Source organism: Callionymus lyra, chromosome 6, assembly GCF_982586985.1.
Source record: "Callionymus lyra chromosome 6, fCalLyr1.hap1.1, whole genome shotgun sequence".
Lineage (NCBI taxonomy): Eukaryota > Metazoa > Chordata > Actinopteri > Syngnathiformes > Callionymidae > Callionymus > Callionymus lyra.
This window is the reverse complement of record NC_141823.1, coordinates 35,247,098-35,263,530: the sequence shown is the minus strand read 5'-3', so window position 1 is coordinate 35,263,530 and position 16,433 is coordinate 35,247,098. Positions and strand designations below refer to the sequence as shown.

The 16,433-nt window shown below is 36.4% G+C and overlaps 1 protein-coding gene across 1 annotated transcript in view; it reads left to right on the top strand.

Moving 5' to 3' along the window:
• Nucleotides 1-16,433, top strand: part of LOC148078931 (CUB and sushi domain-containing protein 1-like) — a 462,769-nt gene that overhangs the window by 268,300 nt on the left and 178,036 nt on the right. The window contains exons 6-7 of the mRNA XM_087792967.1: nucleotides 14,260-14,372; nucleotides 15,690-15,767. Of these exons, the coding sequence (XP_087649093.1) occupies nucleotides 14,260-14,372; nucleotides 15,690-15,767 (191 nt within the window). The remainder of the gene's footprint in view (nucleotides 1-14,259; nucleotides 14,373-15,689; nucleotides 15,768-16,433) is intronic.

Below are 16,433 nucleotides of genomic sequence, written 5' to 3'. Positions count from 1 at the left end.
GTGGTGCTAGTAGCAGGAGCAAGTCCATTATGTAAAGCTAGATCATTAGTTAATGATTGTCTGACCTTAAAGAGGTGGTTGACATGTACATAGTGCGTTCTATCCGACAGGTAAGATTTAAACCAGTTAAGAGCAGTTCCACGAATGCCTATATGGTTTTCTAGCCTCTGTAGAAGGATTTGGTGGTCAACAGTGTCAAATGCAGCACTGAGATCTAGAAGAACAAGAACTGAAAAATGGCCCTGATCAGAGGCCATCAGTAGGTCGTTACTTACTTTTACCAGGGCGGTCTCTGTGCTGTGGTGTTCCCTGAAACCAGACTGAAACACCTCAAATTGATCATTGTCCTGGAGATAATCACAGAGCTGACTTGTTACCACTTTCTACAGAAGTTTTGAAATGAAGACAAGATTAGAGATAGGCCTATAGTTAGTGAGAACCTCTTGCTTTTTTTAAGCAGAGGTTTATTTACTGCAACTTTAAAAATCTGAGGCACATAGCCTGATGTCAGTGACAAGTTAATAATGTCAAGTATGAAAGTGCTAAGAAAGGGGAACAGTTCTTTAAGTAGCCATGTGGGAATAGGATCGAGAAGACATGTTGTGGACTTTGAGGAGGAAACAACCCGGGACAGCTGTCGAGGACTCACTGGTAGAAAGGAGTCAAAATATGTATCAGTCATAGTGTCTGTGTCCGGTGAGGCTGCACCGGTTGTATTAGAAGAATCTAGCAGGTCTTGAATCTTTCCTCTGATAGTTACAATTTTTTCATTAAAAAAGTTAATGAATTCACTGCTACTGAGATTAGGAGGGGTGGACTGCTCAATGGACTGATGGCTCCGTGTCAGCCTGGCTACAGTGCTGAATAAGAACTTGGGGTTATTCCCTTTTGCTTCTATAAGTGATGAGTAATAGCTGGCTCTGGCTTTCCGAAGAGATGCCTTGTATATTTTTAACTTATCCTTCCAGTCCTGGTAGAATTCACTATGTTTTGATGAACGTCATTTCTTCTCTAGTCGTCTAGAATCATGTTTTAATTTACGTGTTTCCTGAGTATACCAGGGAGCAAGACTACTTCTGTTAACAGTCTTTTGAGTTAGTGGTGCAATTAATTCAAGCGTATTATGCAATTCAGAGGAGAGACAATAACATTTTTAATTTCAAGTCCGTATGTTAGGACAAGATCTAATGTGTGCTTAAAACAGTGAGTCGGTTCATGTACATACTGAGAGAAACCAAATGACTCCAGGATAGAGTTAAACCTGTTAGCCAAGCTATCGTGGACCATATCAACATGGATGTTAAAGTCACCAACAATAATCACTTTATCTGATTTAAGCACAAGGCTGGTCAGGAACTCCGGGAACTCAGACAAGAATTCAGAATAAGGTCCAAGGGGATGATAGACTCCAACAAAGAGAAGTGACTGACCTGATCTCAAGGTTGTATTAGATATGCTAAGTATAATACTTTTAAAAGAGTTGAAATCACATTGTGGTCTAGTAAAGGTTGACAGACATGAGTTGACGATGACTGCGACTCCACCTCCTCGACCAGAGCGTCGAGGGGCGTTAAAGTTAGCGTGGCTGGGTGGTGTTGATTCATTTAAAGATACATAATCATCTATAGACAGCCAGGTTTCGGTTAAGCAGAATAAGTCAATGGTTTTATCTGATATAAGTTCATTAATTAGTGCAGCTTTTGAGGACAGGGATCGGATATTCAACAATCCACACTTAATTCTCCTGTCCTCTACGATGGTAGTGCAAGTATTTATTTGATTTAGATTTATTTGAATTAGATTTTCTTTAACAGCTCTTCTACTGACATTTTTTCTTGGTTTTATTAAGCGGGCAGATTCATCCTCTCTATGTGGTTAAAGGCGGGTGGCTGTTGTAGGAGAAGGGCAGAAGAATGTGGAAGACCGCAGTTCTTCCTTCTGATCTGTGCTCTGAGTTGTCACGTTACACTAAAACTCTCAACACTGCTAGACAAGAGAGATGCTCCTTCCAACGTGGGATGGATGCAGTCTCTCCTAAGCAGACCAGGTTTTCCCCAGAAGGTTTTTCCAGTTGTTAACAAAGCCAACCCTATTTGCAGTTTTCATGGCTCAACAATGGCTATATTCATAGCAAAATAACAAGGTATGTTATTTTTAGGATTATTACAAATACAGAACCAACAACAACAATACTATAAATAATTATTATTAAGGCTTTAATAATGTATATATTGAATGTCTCTCTCTTTCCCTCCCTCTTGTGTGTCTGTTTATGTATCTTTCTTAATCTCTCCATGTGTGTGCCAGGACCTCCAAACCCCACAGGTTCTGGTACAGACAAGGAGGAGACAACAGCTGCTACCTGGCAGTTTTATGAAGACATGTAAGAGGTGTTTGAGGAAAAGGCTAAAACTCCAGTGATGGTGCATCCTTTCAAGAGGAGGATCCCACTACAATTCTACAGGGAATGTTACTTGTCACACGCTACTTTTATTCTTTGTCTCTCGTCTATGTCTTGACTGTTCTGAACAAAAGATCACTCATAAAAATGACATTATTGCTGGATTTTGTATATTGTGTCCAACAATCTTTGGGTCATAATGTCCATGTTTGTCCTCTCGGACATGGTTGAATTTTAAGGGAACCTGCACTAAGCAAACCACGAGCACAACACAACCCTACAGTTCATAAGTCCCCAGGAACTAGTGCAACGGGAGCCTCAGGCCCTGCGACTTCTTAAGCCGCCCAAAAGGTTTTGGTTCCTCAAGTAGGAGTCCAAAAGAAGAGCAAAGGTGTCATTAGGAAAGTGAGTCAAAGATAGAAGGGTTCTTAATCCTTTTGGAAACACTGGTTGATGAGATGTAAAAATTCTTTGCACATTTTGTTAACATTTTTCACACATTCATGTTTACAATTGTGTTTTGAAACCTGTGAGCCTCATTTATGTTTATCTTCACCCAAAATCATACTGTTTATGTTCAAAATATTAAAACTATTTTTGTTCACTATTTTGTATGAGTTAAACCGCTTTTATGCTAGTTTTTATTTATTTTGAAACTACGTAGCATTCATTCAGCAGCAACAAGTGATGACTTAGCAAGGGTTAGGGCTGTCCCAATTCATTCTACACTTAGCCCTTGAAACTCGTTTTAAAGAGAAGGTCTAAGGGGTAGGGCTAAGACTGAGAATTGGAACTAGGCCTTACTGCATCTTGGAGAGGAAGACTGCAACATGTGAGTAAGTCAGAAGAGTTGTGCTTTGACATGAGTTGGCCTTTAAGAGTCTACTCACTCATCTACTCTAATTGGGCATCGCTGAAAAAGGTCAGATCCACACATCAATTCCAAGCAGTTTAATAACTATATTTGCCCTGATGTCACGTACCGGCACCAGTAAAGGCTAACATCAAAGCTAACAGCAATTGGAATGTTGCACTGTTGCGGTGCACACTCTTGTTAATGTTAAAGTTAACTTCATCATAGAATATGCTTCAATCCAATAAATAGAGAGCTTGTGTTTAATACTGGTTGAATAAAGGCTGACAGCGAGTTCCATGTGTATGACGTCAGCGGACGCTCCGCTAAATTTAGATTTCAAAAAGTTCAGTAGCATAAATGATGACACAAACATACATTTAACAAGTTTGGGCCAAATCCCATTAAACTCCTTGTTCTTCAATCTTGTTCCTCAAGCTCAAAATATGCACTCCTGCGGCGAGTAAGGATTTTCAATACATAGAAGTTTGAGGGAATCAGGAATGATAGAGAGGGCGTAACTTCCTAAGTTTTCAGATTTTCCGGTACCTGCCTTGGTAGCAAGTGGTATCCCAGAATGCCTTGCACATCAAGCCTGAAAACAATGAGGGCATAAACCAGGAAACCACAGAGCTAAAAATGTAAGTATTCTCTTTATTAATAGGGGTGTAAGAATTACGAAAACCAAGCGGTTGTCTTAGTTAAATGCCATTTTATAGATTACATACCTCTTTGTAGCTTGACTTTTTGAAAAAAAAAACATTTCTAACTGGGTGCAGACGAACCAACGCTGAGCTTCAACATGTATTCTTCTCTGTGTTGTTTTATCAAGATACAGCCGACATGCACTTACAACTATTTGAGATATAATAATATCACCCATTAATTTGTAGTGTAACGATAGCTCGGCTGGTTTTTGACGTTAACGACATTAATGGCCGTGTTATGCTGTGATTTCCGCAGAGTATGTCTGTAGTTCTTTTATTTTTACAGATTATGTGGTTGGATATCTGCTTAAAATAAATGCCTGCTCTTCCAACCTGGCCCTTCATCTTACCCCTCGTCCTTCATTCAACGGAGGCTTGGTACACCCCTCCGTCACACGGACATGCGTGCACTGGAGGGGTAGGGCTAAGATCAAAGGCTAAGAACAAGAAATGGAACTGCGCCTAAGTCGCTCATCATGACGATATTTCAAAGTTATTACTTTATAAAGTTATCTTAATAGCTCGGTTAACAAGAGTAAATGCCTAACAACTGACGGGTTGCCCAAAAGTAAGCTCCAAAAAACTTTAAATTGTTGCTTGTGAACTGTTCATATGACGAAGATACTCTACCCTAGTGAGCATTTGTTTTGTTTTCTGAACATATATACTAGATATCCATGCATGGCCACATACACATTATTCACTATTCTGCTATACGTTATTTCTTGTTTATTATACAGGCAGTTTATCAAAGATGCTGACTTCGGGGAGAAAGCAGGACACCAGGCTGACAAAAAGTATAAAAATCTTAAAATAAGGTTCAAAGTAATGTAAAAATCAGTTATTACTATCCTGTGAGGTGACTTAATTTTAATATTTGCAGTATTTAATGTCTTTCTTCATTCCTTCTACTGCAATATCTTTATTTTTCTACTTTTGCTAACATTGATTATCTATATTTTTTCAATCACACCCTCTTCTCTTCTCCTCCTTTAATTTTCTCCTCTTTAACTTCCTTTGCTCTCTCTCTCTGCATGCAATACATTTATCCTCCCTTATTTTTGTGTGTTGCAGGAACTGAAAAAAACAGGATAAGGTCATACAATGATCATGAGGAGGAGACTGCTCTGTTCATGCGCTATTTCATACCTCGAATTTGTATATGTAATTTGATATGTTTCTTATTTGCACAGCTATACTACAGTACTTCCTAAAAAGCCGCTTATGTGTTTCAGTGGGCTGACTGATTTTTCCAGGTGTTTTATTGCAGAAGTCACAACAGCACACCTTGATTATTCAGGTAAACCACTAATGTTTGACAAGAACCACACAAGCAGTTTTTAATTTCAAGAATTATATTTTTGTAAAAATGTTAAATGTTGTATTTCCATATGTTCTTACACTAGGGCCTACCTGTGTTGTCATTTGTTGACCCATGTTACACCAAAATATTGTAATTTAATAAAGTTTTAAAACGTCAAAACTGTCGTCCGTTTCTGTCGCTCCAACACGACGTCACGTCCGGGTCTTAATTCTTTGTTTTATGGAGAGAAAAGGTCAAATGCAGAGTGTACGGGTCGTTTATTCGCCGCTTCAAGGCAAAAAAAGATACAAACTTTTACGATCGAAAGGACTCGCTCTTTGCCGGCAGCTCTACAGGTCAATAGCTCCGAGAAAGACGGTCCAGTACTTTAGAGCATCGCTATATTTAAGGGAAAGTTTCCTGTCCAGGGGGTCGTCTCTTCCGGGGCAGGGGTTCTTTCAAGTTCGATCATGTCTCGGTCACCTGGAGAGTAACTTCCTTGCTTCCCTGTTGCGCGGGCGGATGCCTTTGTCTTCCAGCCCCCCTTTTTTGGGTGTGTTCTGCTTTGCTCTTTGTTTCACGCCCCCAGGTGTGAAACAGGCAGATGGACAGAAGTAATCGCTATTTTGGCTCTAAGTCTGCTCCAAGCTTTTCTTGAAACAGTGTATCAGTCTGGAGTGAAATGTTGGTTGTGAATGTGTATTCAAACGTTTAAGCTCTTAGATGAAGCTAGTAATTTATACTTTATATTTTGATTATCTTTTAGCATTAATTTAAGTATGGCGTATACGTGTAGTGTATAATAATTTTGAATCTAACAGTTTGGAAGTTTTAAGAGTCTTGAAAAAAAAAACTTTATGTGAAAATAATTAATTTGGCAAATCAAACAATTAAATATTTAGAAAAAACAGTTTAAAGAAATGGGTTGATATCTGAAAATAAACACACACTCATAACATAATACAAACTACACACAGATCTCTGTATTTGCCGGATCAAAGACAGCATTGTTACTACTGCACATGGATTTCAGTTAAAGAGCCCTGGGCATGGGCCTGGTCTCTGTCTGTGGAGACCCTGAATGGCTTGACTGCTGAAACGTACTGCAGGCTGCAGCTCAGCCCTCATTTAATACCTGGTGTATCTTGAAGTAAGATGTCGGGTGACCAATCTGGAAAGAAAACATGATACTATGCTTGTATCATATATATGTATGCTTATATTTGCGCTTGATGGAGTCTACTGACTCCTTTAAGAAACACCTTAAGACGTTTCTATTTGTTCAGGCTTTTCCTTGAATTTCTCGAACTCCTGTGTTGTTCTCAGTATTATCTTGATCTTTAAAGTATGTACTTTTTTGAGTATTGTTTTGATTGTCTAAGCGCTTTGTGACCCTGGTCTCGAAAAGCGCTATATAAATAAATATTACTTACTTACTTACTTACTATGATGTACTAGTACTAGTCACTGTTTACAAACATGTTTAAACTGCAATATTACTGTTTGACAGTAGTAACGCCAATGTGGACTTTAGACTTTAGAGTTTTAGCATATGGTCTTCTAGTCAAGCTAACCTACAAGTTTAACCATGCGTAGAAAAAACTCTTCTCTGTTAACATTTCTGCGCCTAATAGCGGATCAGCTGATGGAGCCATTCTTGCAGGTTCTGTTGTTGTTCAATGTCATATTGCGTGGACAATGACAGGTTTTTTTTCCGATGAACCGACCACTCCTAAGATCGATACGTGGTGGTGATAAAGGTGATAAAGGTCACTGACACAGGAATGAGTTTAAGAGAAAATGCTCGTTTAGTGAAATATGCAAAAGTCAGAGAAAATATTTACATTATGGATGCTTAGCAATCAGAAATCTATCGCAGTGACGTCTTCGAGTGCCAAGCGCAAAGTTCTAATGAAATGGTAAAGGTCGCTTGTCATTTGTGCATGTGTGATTGATCAGTGATTCTAAACACTTTCCTTCCAAGATGGCCGTCTCACGTGTTGGTCGTGTAAAGTTACCGCAGTTTTTAGAGAGAATCTGTTTGTCAGTTGACTTACGCAGATGTCTATCTTTGTCCTTGACTAGCTGGCACCATCGAGAGATTGTTTTGTCTTTCTCAGTGTGACCTGACCTGAAGAATAGCTGAGCACATGAATTCTAAAAAGAGGCAATGGTTATTTAATATATGAAAAAAATCATTCCAAATGAAGTATTATAACTGAATTAATTGAATGGAAAATCATGAAAACAAATATGTTCATACTGACTAACTAAAATCTAATAAGCCTATATTAAAGTAAAGATTTTGTTAAAATAGATATTGATATAGAGCCAGTATCCCCTTCTTTGTGTGTTGTGTGGGTGTTTTTGACGTACTCCCCCGTGAACAGTGCATCATTGAGCTCATCCTTCAACATAGGAAAGAGATGAACAGCATTGCGTTCTCTGGGCAAAGCTGAAACAATACATTTTTCAATGATTTTTCTCAGTAATGGAATGACACAGCAGCTACCTAGTGCTAGGACTCAAAAACAATCAGCATGGTAGTACCTACAGACATTATTACCCCCTTCCTTTTACCAAATAGATCAGACAGATAGTCAGACACAGGATTACTTGTACCTGATTCACAAGCTGTTTTCTCAAATGCAATCTGGACAGAGCCCCCTTTGACAGTGTTGTTCAAGAAAACTGCGCAACAAGAATCACCAAACATGTAACAAACTTTTTATCCAGCTATGTGCCCCCCCTAAGGGACAAATAAAACAACCTCATTCATTTGTATTTAAAAAATGTTTTCTTGACAAAGTTTATATTCCAATATATCTTCAAATAATTTCATTGATCATAATACCCTTGGTATTGACCCTCTTAAATTTGACATCAATTATATGACATTATCAGCTACAAAGATATTCTAAGTTGAATCATTATTATTCCTCTTAGATTTGGTTTTAAAGTCTATTGCTGAAGTAAATATAATATCAACAGAAAAAAGTGACTATGATCAACCATTTCTGCAGGCGTTTATTTGTTTAATTATTTTTTTAATATATATATATATATATATGTTTTAATCATAACAAGATATTTTCAGTTATTTTGGAACTTCCCCGATGTTTAGACAATTTCCAGCCGTTTGATTGTCCTTTTAAATATAAAATACAATATGTTCCTTCTTTTAGCATTAAGTAAAGTCTTATTAGTTTGAGGGGAGTTCGATCTCAAATCAGGATTTCTTGTGTTTGGTCATTTCAACATCTTAACTATTTCACCACATGTCCAAAGAGTAGTTTCCCTAAAACTGCACTTCATACATACATTTAAAAGTCTGCTAGTCAAGTTTTTAGCTTTACACATGTTGGCTCATGTTTCTTCTTCACCTTCTAACAAGGAGATCATTTGATATCTGCAGTGGACAGTGGATTCTTATTTCTCCCTCTCTGGAGGGCTTCTCAAAACCTGCCTTGACAGGATGACAATGATCAGAAGTTATGAGAAGGTCAGTTATGAATCTATTCAGGTGGTGATGAGGACATTGTGTGTGTCATGAGTTGTGTATTCCAAACGTTGTATGTCTGTCTGATCTTTTCTTTTTCATGTATTTTATATGAATGAATCTTGAAGTTAGCATATAGTTCAAATTATATGTTTTGACATCAGAGCAAAGAGGGAGGCACAGTTGGGGATTCAGGGGAAATCACTCTCTCACACACACACAGGGATCAGAATGAGGCAGTGAAACTTTATCTTATTCAATTTTAAATATAAGACATCATGTGTTTTTGGTTTGTTCAATTCAATTCAATTCAATTTTATTTAAAGTGTCTTATCATAACAAAGTTATCTCAAGACACTATACAGTTGAAATAAGACTACAGTTGATTAAGGAAAAATAGATCCCAGCAATTCAACTTTTGTTGCTGAGCTCAATGTGTTGTTTGTAAGATCTGTGTGAATGTCTGATGATGTTGTGTGTGTTCAAATGTGTTTTATGAATGTAATAGTTAATTTGATCAGGTGTCAGTCAGACCTCTTTATTTATCTACCCAAAACAGAAATACATTATCTATTCTAGTTTACTCTTTTGCTTATTCTTAACTATTTCTATTTCTTAACTAAGATGATTTCCTCTCTGCTTATAGATGTTTGGTTTATTCAACTACAGATAAGAATGTCATATTTATTTTTATTATTTCATAGATGCTGCAGTTGTGGCTTCTTAGGTTCAGGCGGTGAGACTTAAAGGCTCTTCAACCTTTTTTTTTGTTTTTGTTTTATTTTTTTCAGTGTTTTTTTTTTTTTTAATTATCTTTTCTTTGACATTCCCTCTTACAGTATTTCAGTGGCTATTATTTTAAAAAAATATTTTTACTATTTAAGTCTAATTCTCCAAGCTATCATCAATTTCACTCACATCAAGATGGAATGGTTGAGTATAGTCTGGAGGTGACAGGTCAGCAGACCTAGACAGAGTCAGTTTTAATTGATTTTAATAAAATTCAGCATCGGTTGATCACACAAGTTTTTGTTCTTTGTCTTTGTTCTTATGGCCAGCTGCTTTAATCATAATTCTGAGTGGAGCAATCAGAATATACAGTGATCATGTCTTTAACATGTCTGGATTTGCCTGCTTTTTCATCCAATCGCAAGCAACTTTGCATTTCTTAATCATGAGTCCAAGGACCCTAGCTTCTCCACCAGCAACCACAGCAAGAGCAACACGAGGGACAGAATTGTCAGAGAGAGAATAGAGAACACCTTGTTCGGTTGTTAATTAAACTTCAGTAGCCATGCACATGGTGCATAGTGCAGTGTGGGGGATCCAAAGGTGGATCATAGGAATGAAGTCTCAAAATGGTTTTCAAGTTCAGAGAAACCATCAGATGGTTCAATCACATTAAACTATACACAGCAGCCTCCCTCTCTGGAGCAGAAGTTCTTTCTTGGTGGAGAGTTGGGCAAGGTTGATTTCTTGTTTGTACAGCTCTGGGTAATCACAAAAATTGTTGGTGTCACCATTTGGGAACTAGACCAAAGTTCCTGGGAGACTAAAAGCCAAAGATGCGCCATTGTTCACCAAAATTTGTTGTTTGTTTCCATACCCTCTGCCTCTTCTCCTGCCACACCCATGCACTCAAGCCAGTGGCCAATGGGGAGCTATGATAGGACCCTAGAATGATCATCATCTCTCTATTTTTAGAGAAGCTCTTTCAAGTCTTTAAGTTGAATCTTAGTTAGCTGTATCTGGAGATCAATGAGAGCACTTTGTTGACTATTCTTTTTATTGTGAATTCTCAGAAAATGAATGATGTTAATAATTCACTCATTATATTTACCATTAAGTTAAAAGAGAGTAAAGATTTTTATTTTCTTCCCTTGTCACCTGCAGTAAAAGTGTTTTTATTCCAAAAATGCAAAAAAAAAATAGGTAAAGTAAGTAAGAACAAAAATAAATAATTAAAAAAATAAAATATGAAAGAGGAAGAATTTGAAAAAAATCTAAACAGAAGAACCAAAACTTTAATTAACTAGAACTTTATCGATGCCTCTGGAGGTCTACTTCGGAAAGTTTTTTTTTCCAATTAGCACCCAGCAACACAGACAATAGATTCATAAAAATAAAAATGAGAAAAGGAACAAAGTTCCTTTAAAAAGAAGTTACAAGATGACACAATCTAAGTCTAAAGATAAATAACATAGTTCAAAGACAAATAACAAAGACAAAAGATACAAAGATTAACATAGAACAGAGTACCAACCCCAAACTCAGAATTATACAAACTAATAGCACGAGGAATGAATGAGTCCATGAGTCAATTAGTGTTGCATCTGGGGAGGAGCATTCGTGCACTCCATCTGCTTCTCTGCTCACTGATGACAGTGTTCAGAGGAGGACTGTCATCATCCATGATTGACAGTAGTTTGTCCAGTGATCTCCTCTCTGCAACTGTCACCAGTCCAGCTTCATGCCAACCACAGAGCCAGCCCTTCTGTCCAACCTGTTGACACATTCCCACCCCAACACACCACAGCAGAAAACAGGACACTGGCCACCACAGACTGGTAGAATATGCAGAGGAGCTTGTTGCAGATGTTAAATTATCGGAGCCTCCTGAGAAAGTACAGTCTACTCTGAACTTTCTTATACACATGGTCTGTGTTTCAGGACAAGTCCAGTTTACTTTCCAACCACACACCGAGGTACTTATAGTTGTGAACTATCTCCACCTCTGTCACCTCTGATGGACACTGGACGTGGCTTTGTTCTGGACCTCCCAAAGTCCAATCCAGCTCCTTGGTATTTGAGGTGTTCAGCTGCAAGTGGTTCAACTCACTCCAGTCCACAAAGTCACATATCAGACTTCTCTTCCTCGCTGTGGTCACTGATGCATCCAACAATGGCAGTGTAACAGGATACTTCTGGATGAGACTCCGCTCAGAGTTGTAGCAGAAGTCTGAAGTATAGATGGTGAAGAGGAGAGGGGACCAGTACTGTCCCTCGATTGGGATATCATGACGATCTCCAACCCGTGCCATTGACTTCAGTGACAGCAGATCCTCTCTTGAGTAAACAAGACTATTGCCTCCATGTTTAAAAGCATCCATCGAAAAAACTAGAATAAAAATTATTAATAAGAAACAGAAAGTTATTAATTATTGCTGTGGAGCTGCTGGAGAGGTTGCCGTCCCTGTCAGCGCCTTGTGCATAGCTGAACACATGAATTCTAAAGAGAGGAAAGGATTATTTGATATGAATTGAATATAAAAGATGATCAGTTAATCAGGTGATTATTTGAAATGTGTGTTAAATCTAGATTATCGATTACAGTAAAGTTGTCATACCCTTACAATGGTAATTGACGATATATGATGACGTATATGCTTTTAAGGCGTGTCCCATTTCTAAGTGGGCAAATGAGCCCCATTCCTTAGTATTGAGCTTGTGGAATGAGAAAAGCCATTGAGGAGAAACTAGTTTAGGGTCCTCACACGCAGATTCAGACTAATTTATTTGATTTTTTTCATCATGCTGTACTAATATATGAATATATTGAGTGTGCTTCTGTCTTCTAACAGTGATTTTATTTGACTTGTTTACAAAAGCTTTATTATTATTATTTAGTTATAGACTTTTTGTGTTCACCCAATGAACTTGACAGTGCAGGGTTGTTAGAACTGTTTTACATTTTCACTCTTGGCAGTGTTTCACCAACATATCAACTTCACACAGTGTATACTTACCTTCTTTATTTGGTTCATTCTGCTTTCATTGCTATCTTTCCTCGCACCTACAGGTACCTGTTTCCTCCTTTCCCTGTTTGACTTAATTTTCTCCTCCATCCTGGCTTCAAATTTCCTATTTATAACTGTCTTTATCTTTAGCCTTTCTTCAAATTGACTTAACATGCATTTATTCTACAGTAGGTGCTTCCACTGACATTGACTCACTCGTCCATCAATATAAATCCTCCTCACTCTTCTTTTACTTCTACTTCTATCTTCTACAACAATAGGATCCTTTTTTTAAAATGCTAGATTTTTTTTCCATCCTTGGAGGTTTTTCATTTTATTACCTTAGTCTTTCTGACCATTTCTCTCTTCCTGACCTCTTCTTCATTGTCATTCCTCTGGTCATCCTACATGAATAATATAAGACCACATCATCTCTCACTTTTGTCAGTCTCACTAGCTCTCCTATCATCATTCACATTTATATCTAAGAAGTAAAGCCATTAAAATTAACTGAATAAAAAATAAAAATGTAGAAAAGGTAGAAAAATCATGACATTTCATTGAGACAATTTTATAAAGAGCATTAATAGATCATGTGGGTTCAATTTAAACAACCAAATTAATTATTATAGTTAAGTAAGTCAACCAGTTGAGTGACTAAAATGTGGAACTCTTTTTCCTTTTTTTTTAATTAAGGTTGTCATGTGTGAGAACCTTAATAATTTTTTCTTGTAATTTAAACATGTCAAAATGTATGGAATATTTAAGGGAAAATCCCATTTACTGGTAACCCTTTCCCATGGTAAAATGAACTTTTTTGATCATTGTTACGTTATTTTCTTTATTGAGTGATGTATTTGGGTTCATTGGATTGTATTGGAGCTGCTCTGATCCAGCAAAACACCACTGTCAGAAACAAGGAGATCAAGGACATTTTTATTTAACCAATTAAATATCTTACTTTTAGTTCATTCATTTGTGTGCTTATGGGCAGATACTAATGTTAAAATTTAATTCAGTTCAAAATTCATTTGTACTAATATTCCAGTAACAGTCTTCAGCCTTCCAATGCAACCATCAAATATGACTTTAATGATTACTTAAAAATAAAGTTGCATGTATATGTCACAGAATAAATTATACAAGTTAGCATACAATTTCAAATGCCCCATGAAAAAGAAATTGCCTACCACCGGACTAGTACCTATATCATGGTTTCATCTTTTTATTTTCCATATTAAAAAACAATAGAATAAACGTTGTTGTTATTTTCTTCAGAGGTTTCATCAGGAAGCCTGAAAGCTATATTGTCCAGCCCTCCATAGTGACCCAGAGGCCTTCCCAGGCCAACTGACAAAGAAAGTCCCTCCAGCCTTACCTGGGTCTACTCCACCAACTGTTTAAGTCACACTTGTAACCCCTTTACAGGTTGAGGATTGAAATGGAGTACACAAATGATGTTATTATAATTGAATAAGCTCATTTCAGTTTGATCACCCGTTCATTTTTATTCATTCACTAAGGATGCAAGCGTCAGATATGACAGGTTGAGTGTGAGGTCAAATGGTTACTACAGGAAAAAATGTTGCATACACGCTAAACAATCCTGTATTGGTTCATTAAACATTTTAACAGCCATTTTGCTGTACAACTTACCCAGAACAATGCAGGCATCAATAAGTTTCAGCTGTGATCATTGCAATGATGAAAAAATCCTTCTTTTCTTTTTATTAATGAGCACTTTTCTCCTCACCTGTAGGCTCACTGGAATAGCCCTGCCATCACCCGTCATTTCTAACAAGAACTGGCTGCGCCTGCACTTCACCACGGACAGCAACCACAGAAGAAAAGGATTCAGTGCACAGTACCAAGGTAATAATGAACTCAGGAAACACCTTCATCTTTCAATGCATGACTACTTGATACATGCTTAAGCAGTTGAAGCCAATGTTGCAATCAATACATATTCATGACATTCAGTGTACACCTCCACCATCACGACAGCTGCTCCTATTAATTATCATGAAAATTCTTGAACTAAGCAAAAAAGGTCTGGGATCTTGTTCAAAAGAGATTTCATAAATTTAGGTTCATCTGGTTTAATACTGAATTGTAAATCAATTTTAAATATTCAATAATGACCAATCAGAAATCCCTAAATTAATATTTCATGTGTGAGTTTGATTAATTATTTTTCATTGAAGTATTGCATGCAGCAAAGTGACCAATGTACCGGTGTCTGCCGACATGCTCAAAATTTATTGGTGATGTGGTTGTACTTTCATCTGATTTTACATTATGAACACAGATTGTGGTCAATCAAGGAATGAAAAGACACTTTTCATAATTTTTAATTTTTCTTAAATGTATTTTGACTTCTGAATTTCATTTATCCTAAAGACGAACATATTCATTGTTTATATCTAACAGATGATGATAACTTAAGTTCACAAACCAAAAAATGTGCAGCTTTAATAGCCTTGTAATAAAAAGCGTGGTGACATTTCAATAATATTCTGAAATACAAACACATTTAACCACACCAAGATTTTTATGGAGTTTGTTCTGGATCCAAAAAAGGAATTTGTCACTAATGTCACTATTGTTTCGACTGCTTTATCTCACATACCGTGGTCGATTAAAAACAAGCAAAATAACAGAAAAGTTACAGTAAAGAGCCAAATATATAAATATATATATATATATATATATATATATATATATATATATATATATATATATATATATATATAAATTATTACTATATAATATTTTTATGAAGAAAATCTAAACATTCATTTTAAAATGATATGTTCATTAAACATTACATTGTTACTAGATAAGATTGCTAGAAGATTGACATTTTGGGAATGCAACTAAGACAAGCTACTGGTCGGAGTTGAAGTTTCTTAAATTATTTTTGAAAAAAATAAAAAAATAAACTCCTGAATAAACAATTACTTTTCTAGTTTTCTATTGTGGAAGGCCTCCAGCCGAGGAACGTAGTTTTGCTATAACATAACTAATAGGAAGGCGCTTTACAAATAACCTTAACTTACTTACTGACTTACAATCACCTCTTCCCTTTACTCTTCATCTCCTTCTGTTCATGTGTTCTTAATTTTGTCAAAATAGGTGAGTATTTTTCACTTAAATCATCAATTATCCCAATATTTTTCCTTCCTACAGTTAAGAAAGCAATCGAGCTGAAGTCCAGAGGAGTAAAGATGATGCCAAATAAGAACTCGAGTCACAAAAACGCTGTTTGTAAGTACTATTTTCTGCTGAACATTTAAAACATTGGTCATTGTCCACTCTATTCATTGTGTAATTATTTATGTAGATGAGGTAAAATGCGTCCTTTGTTTAGCTTTGTCACATATTGATATCTGATCATTCAAGCTTTTTCTTTCTGGAAACTAGACATTTAATCCTTGAATGGACATGGAGTGAAAGAGTGTCTGATTTTAATAAACACGATTTGATATATTTTTAGTTGGAAAACATGAGCATGTTTTTAGAACATTTTAAAGATCTTTGTTGAAAGCTTTACTGGCCACAAAGCCGAGAGACCAAAGAATAACAACTAAATAAATCATAAGCACACATAAGAGTTGATTATAGATTTATTTTCTGCTAAATGTGAACCTACAACAGTATTCAGATTGTAATGAGTATTATTATGGAAACCTAAACTCATATCTAATCTATTTCTTACCAATTATCTTCACTATAAAACCTTAATCGATAATTGTCTCTTGATTTACATGCTTAGTCAAGCATGTACTTGCACAATTAACATGATTATGTGTGTGTTTGCCTTTTGTGATAGCTCGAGTGTGCACACACTAGTACAACATACATTTTTATAACTTTTGTTTTAAAACTGATTTAAAACTGATTTATTGAGTAAATAAGTAAATGTTTTTTGTA